Here is a 12,977-nt window from a genome sequence, read left to right as displayed (position 1 = left end):
GAACATTATATGGAACATTGGCCATAATAAAACATGATGCAAGCCATTCTCATATATGTAATGGTGTAATAACCACTTCCACCAGTAGGTGGCAGGAGAGATGCATCAAGTGTCCCAAGCTGCTGGAATAGAAGGGTAGTGTGTGTGGTAGCTCCATCAGGAGACCGCACACACACACATGGCAGGGGGAGGGGGAAGCAGCATCCCTCAGTGCAGGCTCTGGAGAGAGCCAAAAGGGGGAATGCCACGGTCCGCGCTGCACCCGAAAAGGGGCGGGGCCTACCGGGAGGGGGCGGAGCATCTTACTGTGAAGGCTCCACGGAGAGCCACAGGTAAGATTAAGGTGGGATGCTGAGGCCCACCCGACTCCCGAAGGGGGCGGGGCCTGCCGGGAGGGGGCGGAGCATTCCAGTGCAGGCTCCACAGTTAAGAAAAAAGGCGCAATTCTCCGGGCCGCGCGGCACCCGGAAGGGGCGGGGCTTACCTGAGAAGGCGGGGCATCCCCAGAGCAGGCTCCAGTGAGAGCCAAACATAATGAGAGGTAATGAAGAGGGCCGCGCAGCGCCCGAAAAGGGGCGGGGCATATCAGGAGGGGGCGGAGGTAGCCCTGTGTGTACTCTGGAGAGCCACAATATAGGGAAAAAAGGGCAGGATGCCGCGGCACCCGGTAAGGGGCGGGGCTTAGGGAAAAGGGGCGGAGCATCCTTTAGTATGGTCTCTAGAGCCACATGAAAAGGAAAAGTGCGGGAAGCTGCGGCCTGCGCAGCACCCAGTCAGGGGAGGAACATCCCTCACAGTGGCACCCAGAGAGAGAGACACTAATAAAAATAAAATGGTGGAGAGGGCTGGCCTGCTACCGACTGAGGGGAGAGGAGTATCTGCCTGGGGAGGGCTGCAAGTGACTGGAGAGGGAGAGCTGCCTATGTGGAGTAAAATGGCGGCCTGGGAGGGAGGGCAGGGGGAATATACTCACCTATATAGGAGCACATACTCACCATTGTCGTCTTCAGCCGGTGGGTGCCTCACCTTAACGCGCCAAGCTTTGGGGGGCGAGGCGGGAAGGGGCTGTGCGGATACAGAGTCCGCAGAAAGGCGACCAGATAGTCAGACTGATCTGGGGCCCTGGTGTCACGTTGCCGGCCGGTGGCGACCGAGGGGTCACAGCCCATTTACATTTATGGTCTGTTCCCTGGTCGCATAGTGGGGGGATCAGGGTGAGTTTTAGATAACCCACCGTGCCCAAGAATCCATAGGACCTAGAAGGAAAAAGAAAAACCAACTAACTAAACATAAAGGAAGAAACTGGTCTGGAGAACCCAGACCTGTGTCTGCCTCCTACTGACACTAAGCTAAACTGGTTTAGCTCAGTGCCTGTGGGCGGGTATATCCTGCTCAGGAGGAGTCACTTCCTTTGTTTCTCTTAGTGTCAGCGCCTCCTAGTGGCAGCAGCCTATACCATGGTATCTGTGTCCCCCAATAAGACGCACGAGAAACAAAGTTTGCCTACAGACTTCCCCAGCATTAAACAATAAAGCAGCCATGCTGCTGACCCCCTTTAATCAGCTGGGACAACATCAGAATATAGGAAAAATATTTAAAATTCTGAATATATTTTTATTACATTTCTAGCACATTCTAGCTTTAACTGGGTCATTCCCCATCGCTCATTCCCTCATTAATGACTATTTAACACAAATAACATTTATTTTCATGCAAACTCGTGTAGAGTTTTTCATCAAGCTCCACAATCAGCAGCCAACGGCGCTGCCAGCAGGGGAGGAACAGACGGCGCCCGCAGCTGCCACCTTTGGACTGCGCTGACAACAGGCTGACTAATCTGCGGAAAACGGAACACTGCTCCCATACACTGTGTCACTGGTTAGCAGGACATGTTATACGGACTACTGGGGCTTTGCAGCCCATTGTTTTAAATTCCTGTAAAACATATATATTTTTTAAAGTAACTTTTTAATAGGCACAGTAAAAACTTTACTGTCAGATAATATCTGGCTTTTCAGGCCACCACTGATTATTAGATAAAACTGGAAGAAGTGCATGGCCGTGTGTTTTAATCCTTAGCTCACTGCTCAATCTGAGTTCTTTATACCCTACAGAAACCATCTCCTGTTGGACAGAGCAGTGAGTCAGGTAATGAAGCACACAGTCATGCTGTTTTCCCAGCTCTATCTTTATGTATTTATTACACTAAGACACAACTTATCAAAACTCCTGCAAATGTGCGGCTACCTCTGGTCTTGTAGTCACTATCAGCTGGTCAGCTATCTAGTCACTATGAGCCGTCCTAGATGCCAAAACAGCCATGATGGGAACGTATGCCCCAGCTGGTGTTTACTTATACATTCTGGTATGTTCAGTCTTTGAACCCAGACACTTACTTTTCATGGGAAGAAGGTAACTCCAGGATCCCTGGGAGCTCATCTATCATTTTGTCTAGTTCCTTCCTTTCAGCCATGGTGACCAGACCTGAAAGCACAGCAATGTGATCTGACACCTTCTCACAGGTCTCTGGACTTAGCGCCACCTTCACCAGCTTATCCCAGAAGGCTTCCTTCAGTGTGCGAAGAACGGCAGATGACACTGAAAATAAGCAGGACATGATATTTAAAGCGATATGCTGGTTTATATTTTTTTACGTTTATAAAGTTATGGCTGGCAGTTCTAGCTTTAGGGTATAACTGAGTTGAGTGCTACAAACACGACCCTTGCAGCTCTGTTCTTAGTGCATGGACTGCTTAAGGCCGTATTACAGTGCAAGATTTTCCATCGGGGATAAGCAAGAGTCAAACTGTCAGCTCAGCACTTACTTCACCCCTTGTACCCCGCCTGTGCTATTACACACATAAATCACACGGGGGCAGCGGGAGGGGCCACCCAAACGATCCTTGGATTGTTCTGGCAGCCCATTGGAGTCAGTGCCGCTCCTATTACACGGGCAACAAGCAGCAGACTGTCACTGACAGTCATGATCTTTCAGCAAGTTGAAAGACCCTAATCAGCCAACACATGCATGTTGGCTGATCGCTGCCTTTCAACATGTCCTATAACACTAAATGATTGTCGGCCTGAACGGATGGTAAGGAGCCAAACACGGCTGATAATCCTTTAGTGTAATAGGGCCTTAGCCTTCTCAACTCTAAAAGGAATGATGGCGTTTGGCAGCAAACTTCTTACAAGCCCTCATCCCACCTGACTAGCGTACTTTACCTTTACTGAGCTGCGTAAACTGTAAATGGCTTGTTGTCTTCAAGTAGATATTGACCAAGGTCAAACAGGTCTCCAATTTCTTTCTCAGGATCTTCTGTCTTCCAGGATGGAGACACCAAAGCTCAAACTGCAGTCTGTGAGTTCTGCTGTGCTCAACCAAGAGACCGGCAATGGCCACGGATGTATTATTCATCTTACTAAGACAGTGTGTGAGAGTGCCAACCTCAACCACATGCGCCAGAGCCGGTTCTCTCTGCAGGGCATCAATGAGGACAACCTCTAGGTCAGACCCAGCCGATGTGGACAAAAGATGGCCAACTCCTCTTGCGTGTGCCACCGAGAAGGTCAGATCCTCTTGACACTGCTTCCTTTGGTGACTATCGTTGAGAAGTTGCACTAAAATTTTACCATAGTTGGTTAACGTCTGATCTGAGGCCGTGTCGTCATCCTGGAGAAGACATTCTTCTGGAAGCTTCAGGAGGGCTAGAGTCAGCTCATTTAGCTGAATGGCGTCCATGTAAGGATGTAAGCACTGCACAGCTTCTAAAGCCAGTGACGTCTTTGATGAAGGCTTTTTGGGCGCTTCAAGGACCTTAAGGACGCCAATAGAAATGGCATCAAAATATTTGACCACTAGATGAAGATTGTTGGCTTGCTGTAGCAGAGGAGCGCTGGATTTCAGTAACTCAAGAACACCTTGGTTAATGTGAGATGATAGCAATTTAACGGAGACAGGGTTCAGGTTGTGCATGGGGGTGGACTGGCGTTCCAAGGCCAAGAACCAGCTCTCCAAAAGAGGATGTCTGAATATTACAGAAAGCATGGTGTCCAAGATCTAAAGATAGGAGATCACAAAATTAAACTACAATCCAGTCCAACATAATATTATACTGAAGAGATAGTAAAGCAAAGATAAAAGAACAACAAAATACACCGAATACCAAGTGTAAAGGTCCTATAGCTTCTCATAGCTTAAACAGTAAATACTATACAGGGAGGGGGAATAGGGTTCAGCAGTGAGATTGGTGGCTTAGAGAGGGGAGGAGGATGGGTAAGGGCTGTATTACACGGCCCAATGGCTAGCGTAAGCAAGCACCAAACTGCTAGATCAGCGTTCACTTACTGATCTTATTACACAGCTCAATCTTGCAGCAGATGATAGAAAGATGATAGAGATAGACAGACAGACAGACAGATAGATATCTCGTAAGTGATCTCCGTGCAGCCCTTGCCTTAAATGTAAAATAATAAACTTTATACATACTCCCCGGTGTTCTTCTAGCTATTACCCGCAGGCACTACGGCCACTTTTCAGCCAGTCTGTGAAGTGACAGGCTACTTAGTCAATCACTGGCCGAGACGGGTCAGAGCAGCAGCCAGTGATTGGCTAATCGGCCTGTCATTTTAGAGACTGGCTCAGAAGTGACAGCAGTGGCTGGGTAGTCATGGACCGTTGGCAGTGCATCACTATCACACATAGCGATGCACGGCCGGTTTTCAATAATTTTTAAGCAAGTTTAAACAATGACCAGCTGATAATTGGCTCTTTGGCTAACTGTTTTCTTTATTAGCAATAATCTGCTGAATCGGCCTGATTCAGCACATTATTGCTCCGTATAATAGAGCCCTAAGCTATAGAAGTGATGCTGATAGCTGTGAAAGAGGAGGAGGATGGGTAAGCTGCGATAGTAAGGATGGATGCAATGAGAAAGGGGGGAGGGAAAAGCTGCAGCAGGACAACTGCTATCTGTGAGAGGGGAGGGTACGGGTCCTATTACACGGAGAGATAATCCGCCGAATCAGGCCGATTCATCAGATCATTGCTCCATGCAACACAGACAACGATCACAAGCTGATCAGGTCTTGACCTTAATTCAACAGCTACCGGGCCCATATCAATACATGTAATAATGGTGCATGGTCAACGGCTGATGACAATGTAAAGAAAATAATAGTTCTTACCTCTTCACACTCTCCAGTGTCTTCCTGTCTTCTCCCCGCAGCCAACTTCAGACCGGTCTCTTAAGTGACAGGCCGCACAGCCAACCACTGGTCGGGCTAGTGACTGGCTGAGCAGCCTGTCACTTTAGAGGCCGGTCTGAAGTTGCACCAGCGGCTGCGGGGAGAAGCCAGGAAGACATCGGGGAGTGTGCAGAGGTAATGTATGTACACTTTTAAAGCAAGGGCTGCACGGACATCATTAATGATCAAGCTATGTAATAGGGTCAGTAAACAAGTGCCGATCTAGCAGATTGGCGCTCATTTACTATATTGATCAGGGCATCTAAAATGCCCCTAAGCTGCAGCAGTGAGGGTAGATGAGGTGAGAGAGGATGGGGAGGTGGTGTAAGCTACACCAGGGTGGATGGATGGAGTGGGAGAGGGAGGATAAGCTATAGCAGGGAGGCTGTATGCTTCAAGAGGGGAGAGGGAGGATAAGCTATAGCAGGGAGGCTGTATGCTTCAAGAGGGGAGAGGGAGGATAAGCTATAGCAGGGAGGCTGTATGCTATTAGAGGAGGATAAGCTATAGCAGGGAGGCTGTATGCTATTAGAGGAGGATAAGCTATAGCAGGGAGGCTGTATGCTATTAGAGGAGGATAAGCTATAGCAGGGAGGCTGTATGCTATTAGAGGGGGATAAGCTATAGCAGGGAGGCTGTATGCTATTAGAGGGGGATAAGCTATAGCAGGGAGGCTGTATGCTATTAGAGGGGGATAAGCTATAGCAGGGAGGCTGTATGCTATTAGAGGGGGATAAGCTATAGCAGGGAGGCTGTATGCTATTAGAGGGGGATAAGCTATAGCAGGGAGTCTGTATGCTATTAGAGGGGGATAAGCTATAGCAGGGAGGCTGTATGCTATGGAGGGGGATAAGCTATAGCAGGGAGGCTGTATGCTATTAAGAGGGGGATAAGCTATAGCAGGGAGGCTGTATGCTATGGAGGGGGATAAGCTATAGCAGGGAGGCTGTATGCTATGGAGGGGGATAAGCTATAGCAGGGAGGCTGTATGCTATTAGAGGAGGATAAGCTATAGCAGGGAGGCTGTATGCTATTAGAGGGGGATAAGCTATAGCAGGGAGGCTGTATGCTATTAGAGGGGGATAAGCTATAGCAGGGAGGCTGTATGCTATTAGAGGGGGATAAGCTATAGCAGGGAGGCTGTATGCTATTAGAGGGGGATAAGCTATAGCAGGAAGGCTGTATGCTATTAGAGGGGGATAAGCTATAGCAGGGAGGCTGTATGCTATTAGAGGAGGATAAGCTATAGCAGGGAGTCTGTATGCTATTAGAGGGGGATAAGCTATAGCAGGGAGTCTGTATGCTATTAGAGGGGGATAAGCTATAGCAGGGAGGCTGTATGCTATGGAGGGGGATAAGCTATAGCAGGGAGGCTGTATGCTATTAAGAGGGGGATAAGCTATAGCAGGGAGGCTGTATGCTATGGAGGGGGATAAGCTATAGCAGGGAGGCTGTATGCTATGGAGGGGGATAAGCTATAGCAGGGAGGCTGTATGCTATTAGAGGAGGATAAGCTATAGCAGGGAGGCTGTATGCTATTAGAGGGGGATAAGCTATAGCAGGGAGGCTGTATGCTATTAGAGGGGGATAAGCTATAGCAGGGAGGCTGTATGCTATTAGAGGGGGATAAGCTAAGCAGGGAGGCTGTATGCTATTAGAGGGGGATAAGCTATAGCAGGGAGGCTGTATGCTATTAGAGGGGGATAAGCTATAGCAGGAAGGCTGTATGCTATTAGAGGGGGATAAGCTATAGCAGGGAGGCTGTATGCTATTAGAGGGGGATAAGCTATAGCAGGGAGGCTGTATGCTATTAGAGGGGGATAAGCTATAGCAGGGAGGCTGTATGCTATTAGAGGGGCATATGCTATAACAGGGAGGCTGTATCCTTTTAGAGGGGGATAAGCTATAACAGGGAGGCTGTATGCTATGAGAGGTAAGAAACTCCAGTATCTCAGCTTTTCTCCAGTTATCCTTGCTAGGTTTGCTGTGTGTGCATGTGTTATCAATCTGGAGATAATCATAAGCCACTGCCAGACACCACTGGTGGCTTCTCACCTTGAGCGAAAGGATCAGCTCTAACATAGAACACACTAATCCTTCTTTTCACCAACATCTGTCACTTTCTTCCAGAAGCAGTGCCACTCAGGTGAATGGAGTCAAGCTGTACTATCACACACAACCCAAGGATAGGAGTGTTGCTGTTTTTGAAAGAAAGTGTTTGTTAAGCCTGGATAACCTCTTTAAAGCTACTAGGTTTCTGATTCATATGGAAGATAGCAAGCAAACAAATCACGTCTACTGGAATTTCCCCACAGTAACTAAATCCACCACTACCGTATGTCCAGATGATTTTAGAACGCTTGTATCGCCCTCAACAAACAGATCAGATTCTGTCTTTTCGTCTTCTTTTGGACTTTGATATCCTTTCTGGTATTTGCATAGGAGGCAATTGAGAAGGTCCAGGTATAGCTTCACCAGACTGGCTCCAGTAGCTTTTTTATGCTGAGGAATGGTAAATATAGCACTTTAAATGGAGTTTACCACAACAATATTCATGGGAATACAGTATTGTATGCACCAGTAATAGGACACATAAAACAAGCCTATACTAAGAGTATAGCTCCTTATAACGGAAACCTTGAACTTTATAGCGCTGCAAGGAAGACTGGGGTAATGCAGAGCAAAGGCTGTTGTTGGGTTGTACCAACAATGTATAACATATATAAAAGAGTGTTGCCTGGAACAGTAATCTCATATTCAAGACAATGCACTTGCTCCATTGTGGCTTTGCCTAACTTATTGATAAGCCCCTACATGTTTCCCTATAGATATGTACAGTTCATCAGGTGACACTTGTAGAAGATACCCACAGTACCTTGCTGAAGTTGTCCACAGCAGTCTTCAGGCACAGCAGGGTATGCTTTACGGCTAGTGGGAACTCCTCTGGGGGAATCGGTGATATGGATTCCTTCAGGTCCTCCTCGTAGTCTTCTCCTGTACTGTGGCTCACAAACACCTTCTTCAACAGACTATGATAGGACGAATCCTCATTCCGCTCTGAGACTTCTATCTTGTCACCACCCTGCTCTGTGAACTAGAGAAACAAGTATCAATCACTTATCCTGATATATTAATTAAAGCTAAATAATGTTTTTCTTGTAATGTTATAGTAAAAAGCGATTGTGTTTTCCACCAGCCCTAGCCTCTGCAGTTGCAGAAGTAGTGCGATTGCGCAGACAGCCAACTCCTGCCGCTGATCAGGTGAGCCCACTCAATCGCCAGAATGTACTAGTATACTCTGGAGCGGTAAATGCACTGCTGCAAGCATGTACTGGTACGTCCTGGAGCAGGAGGGAGGAGTTAAAATAGAAAAGGATCATTGCAAATAGTCTTCATTAAACAGTTTTGTGTATACAATTCATATGCTAATTATACATGGACATTCTGTCATGTGACCTCAGCCTGGAATAACTTTTAGAACAGTGGAGGTTATAGATGTCCATTAAAGGTGGACATACACCTACAACAGCTATATCTACTTATTCCACCATACACATACATGCTCAGCCGAGTGCTCATATGCTTTGAATAGAGAGAATAGGACTAAGCTTCCTGCTGGACTACTATTCATAGCGTGGATAGACAACCCTATATGCAATTGTAGTCCTATATGTATCCATATAGCAGTGATGGGGATCCTGTGGACCTTCAGCTGTTTCAAAACTACAATTTCCATCATGTCTGGACAGCCAAAGCTAAAGCTTTGGCTGTCCGGATATGATGGTAATTGTAGTTTTGAAACAGCTGGAGGGCCGAAGGTTCCCCATCCCTGCAATATAGTATAAAATGGAAGCTACCAAGCCTCAAAAAGCCACTTACCAAAGACTTTTTAGCAGATGGAGGAAACCACAAGCTGTAATAGTTATAAAAGTTCTGAAGATGAATGTAAACCGAGCAGCTTGTATCCACAGACTGTATCTCATCATCATAGGAGTGGAGGGCCAGGCAGAGGGCGAGGGGGTCCCGCTGGGCGTGCAGGACATCACCCAGTATGGAGGTCAGGTATTGTATCACAGGTTCCGCTAAACAAGAAAACAGTAACATTAGTATAAGATTAGTATAAGGGTGCGTTCACACATACAGGATCTGCAGCAGATTTGATGGCCCAGATTGGATTTGCTTTGAATCTACAACTTCAAATATGCGCCATCAAATCTGCTGCAGATCCTGTACGTGTGAAGGCAACCTAAATGTATATAGGAGTATGAAGCTTTAGGGCATTAGCAGAAGGAGATGGCTCATCGAGAACACACCGTCTCCAGGTTCCTCAGATGTCAGCAACTTGTTTCTGGCTTCCAGGGCCACGGTGACCATAGCACTAAAGGGAAAGGTCTGCAGGATCATGTCTTCATCCAGAACAAAGCCGACTTCTTCATCCAGTCCTTCGCTGCTCTCAACAATGACGTCCACCATATCCATAACATCTGGGGGAAACAAAGTCAGAGAATCCGGCAATAATAATAATAATAATATTTATTTGTATAGCGCCAACAGATTCCGCAGCGCTTATTTAAATATATAAATACATTACAGGTTATATATAAAGTTATACAATGAATAAATTAAAATACCAAATTGGTGACCTGCTCTCAAGAGCCTACAGACTAGGATGACTGGGAGTAACACGGGAGGCAACAAGTGCTTTATTTTTCAATGTTCCAGTCATTGTACATGGAATCTGTAAGTGCTTATAGGTGACTGGGCAAGCCAGTCACAAGCCATTTTCTAAGCTCAGATAACAAGGACAGTGTAACTAGCACCGAAGAAGTTATAGAGAGGATGGAGAGGGGATAGCAGAGAAAGACGAGATTATGAAATGTTATAAGCACGCCTGAAGAGATGGGTCTTCAGGGCATGCTTAAAACTGGGGATGTTGGAAATAAGTCTGAGGTCTTTGGGTAGGGAGTTCCAGAGAACTGGTGCAGCAGGAGAGAAGTCTTGGAGGCGGGAATGAGAAGTTCTGATTAAAGAAGAGGTTAGTGTAAGGTCATTACCAGAACGCAGAGCACGGGAAAGATGGTAGTTGGAGATTAGGGAGGAGATATATGGAGGGGCAGAGTTGTGGAGAGCTTTATGGGTGAGGAGTTTGAACTGTGTTCTATATTTAATGGGTAACCAGTGCAGTGACTGGCACAGAAGGGAGACGTCGGTATAGCGGCTGGAGAGTAAGATGAGCCTGGCTGCTGCATTCAGGATAGACTGGAGAGGGGAGAGCTTAGAGAGAGGAAGACCGATTAGTAGGGAGTTACAGTAGTCAAGACAGGAATGGATCAGGGCGACAGTCAGAGTCTGAGCGGTATCCATGGTGAAAAATGGACGGATTCTGGAGATGTTTTTGAGATGAAGATGAAAGGAGCGTGTAAGAGCTTGGATATAGGGAGTGAAGGATAGATCAGAGTCTAGCATGACCCCCAGACATCGAGCTTGATGCACAGGCTCGATGCTAGTACCAAAGACTGAGAGTGAGATGTCGGGTTTAGGTTTGTTAGAGGGAGGAAATACAAGAAGTTCAGTTTTAGAGAGATTAACTTTGAGGAACAGAGAGGTCATAGTGTTAGAGAGAGCAGATAGGCAGTCACTTGTATTTTGCAGGAAGGCAGGGGAGATGTCGCGGGAGAAGGTGTATAGCTGGGTGTCATCAGCATAGAGATGGTATTGCAGGCCAAACCTGCTGATGGTCTGTCCGATGGGGGCTGTATAGAGGGAGAAGAGGAGGGGACCCAGGACTGATCCCTGGGGAACCCCAAAAGAGAGAGGTAAGGGAGAAGAAATAGAGCCTGAGAAGGATACACTGAAGGAGCGGTCAGAGAGGTAGGAAGAGAACCAAGAGAGAACAAGAGAGTCCTTAAGACCAAGAGAGCTGAGCATGGAGAGGAGAAGATGGTGGTCCACGGTGTCAAACGCTGCTGAGAGATCCAAGAGAATCAGCAAGGAGTAGTTTCCTTGTGACTTGGCCTTCAGGAGGTCGTTTGACACCTTGGTAAGAGCAGTTTTAGTGGAGTGAAGGGGTCGGAAGCCGGACTGTAGAGGGTCAAGAAGAGAGTTATCGGAGAGATAGCGAGTAAGGCGAGAGTAGACAAGACGTTCCAGGAGCTTACAGATGAAGGGGAGATTGGAGACAGGTCGATAGTTGGCTGCACAGGATGGGTCTAGAGAAGGTTTTTTCAATAGCGGGGTAATTACAGAGTGCTTGAATGAGGAGGGAAATATCCCAGAGGAGAGGAAGCTATCACCAACATATCATTAACCCACCCATAGATAAATGATGGCCATGGGCAGGAGTGGCGCTGTATCTGTGCATAGAATTGATTCATGTAGAAATATGTATTGGGATGTGATCTCTTTATCCTTTAAGGTCAATCCCCAATAACCATCTCCCCATGAACAGACTGAGAGGTATTCTCCAATAACATCCTAGTACTTGCAGCCCAATACTACAGTATAAAAAAAGAAGAATATGACAATACAAACCATCAATGTGCGAGATAGGAATGCTGACGCTGTCAGAGTCCTGCTTCCCCGTGTTCACCTGCAGCATGCTGGCCTCTTGTACATAATCAGCAACTTTATCAGTGAATGGGTAAGGGTTAGAGATCACTCTGACTAATGCCTATACAAAAAGACACAGAAGTCACAATGTTTAAAGGAATATAGTGTACATTAAAGAGACGCTGTCAGCAGGTTTATGCTGTCCTATCTCAGGGTAGGATAAACTAGTGACAGAGAAGCTGAACAGACTGATGTATCACTTACATTGTTCTGTGCAGCTGAGAACATGGAGAATAAGTAGTCCTCTCCACTAGGAGCATGTGCTTAGTAGTCCTGGATATTCATGAGCAGAAAACTCCGCCCACCAGCTGCTGATTGGCAGTTTTTATTCATGCTGTGTAGAGGCAGTCAGCTGTCCAACAGCAACTGGAGGGCAGGGGGAGGAGTGCAGCAAGAATCCTATTTTACTGCATATTGGAATGATGTAAGTAATACACCGATCTGTCCAGCATTTCTGTCACTAGTTTATGCTGTCCTCATTTAAGGTAGCATAAACCTACTGACAGATTCCCTTTAACCAGCCCTAAACCATTAAAACTAGAGATGAGCGAACCTCGAGCATGCTCAAGACCATCCGAACCCGATCGTTCGGCATTTGATTAGCGTTGGCTACTGAATAATAAGCCCTAAGGCTATGTGGAAAACATGGATATAGTCATTGGCTGTATCCATGTTTTGCAGACAACCTTAGAGCTTTATCCAACTTTAGCAGCTAAACAAATGCCGTACGATTGGGTTCGGATGGACTCGAGCATGCTCAAGGTTCGCTCATCTCTAATTAAAACCTAATACTATATAGTTCAACTCAGGTTGACAAAATAGCTCTAATCCCTCGCAGCCTGGACCCCATAGACCTCTGTGGTATTAGCAACAGCTCCTGTAAGGTGGGAGGTGCGGCCTCCATGCATAAGAGTTGTTTGTCCAGCACATCCCACAGATGATCAATTCAATTAAGATCTGGGGGAATCTGGAGGCCGAGTCACCATCTTGATCACTTTGTAATTTTCTTCATTCCTGAACAATGTCTGCAGTGTAGCCCCGGGGGCATTATGCAATGCCATGAAGGACGGACTTGTTCTGTACAATGGTAAGGTAGGTGGTACATGTCACAGTAACAACCA

The 12,977-nt window shown here is 46.7% G+C and overlaps 1 protein-coding gene across 1 annotated transcript in view; it reads right to left on the bottom strand.

Annotated features, from left to right (window-relative positions):
* The window catches only part of URB1 (URB1 ribosome biogenesis homolog), a 62,005-nt gene that overhangs the window by 29,449 nt on the left and 19,579 nt on the right, over positions 1 to 12,977 (bottom strand). Inside the window, exons 17-23 of the mRNA XM_069945791.1 lie at positions 11,779 to 11,917; positions 9,561 to 9,731; positions 9,127 to 9,329; positions 8,123 to 8,341; positions 7,582 to 7,749; positions 3,226 to 4,060; positions 2,397 to 2,598 (exon numbers count right to left, since the gene is read on the bottom strand). Of these exons, the coding sequence (XP_069801892.1) occupies positions 2,397 to 2,598; positions 3,226 to 4,060; positions 7,582 to 7,749; positions 8,123 to 8,341; positions 9,127 to 9,329; positions 9,561 to 9,731; positions 11,779 to 11,917 (1,937 nt within the window). The remainder of the gene's footprint in view (positions 1 to 2,396; positions 2,599 to 3,225; positions 4,061 to 7,581; positions 7,750 to 8,122; positions 8,342 to 9,126; positions 9,330 to 9,560; positions 9,732 to 11,778; positions 11,918 to 12,977) is intronic.

This window comes from Dendropsophus ebraccatus, chromosome 11 (assembly GCF_027789765.1).
Source record: "Dendropsophus ebraccatus isolate aDenEbr1 chromosome 11, aDenEbr1.pat, whole genome shotgun sequence".
NCBI classification, from domain to species: domain Eukaryota; kingdom Metazoa; phylum Chordata; class Amphibia; order Anura; family Hylidae; genus Dendropsophus; species Dendropsophus ebraccatus.
Note: the sequence above shows the minus strand (reverse complement) of the source record. Positions and strands in the feature narration are given on the sequence as shown.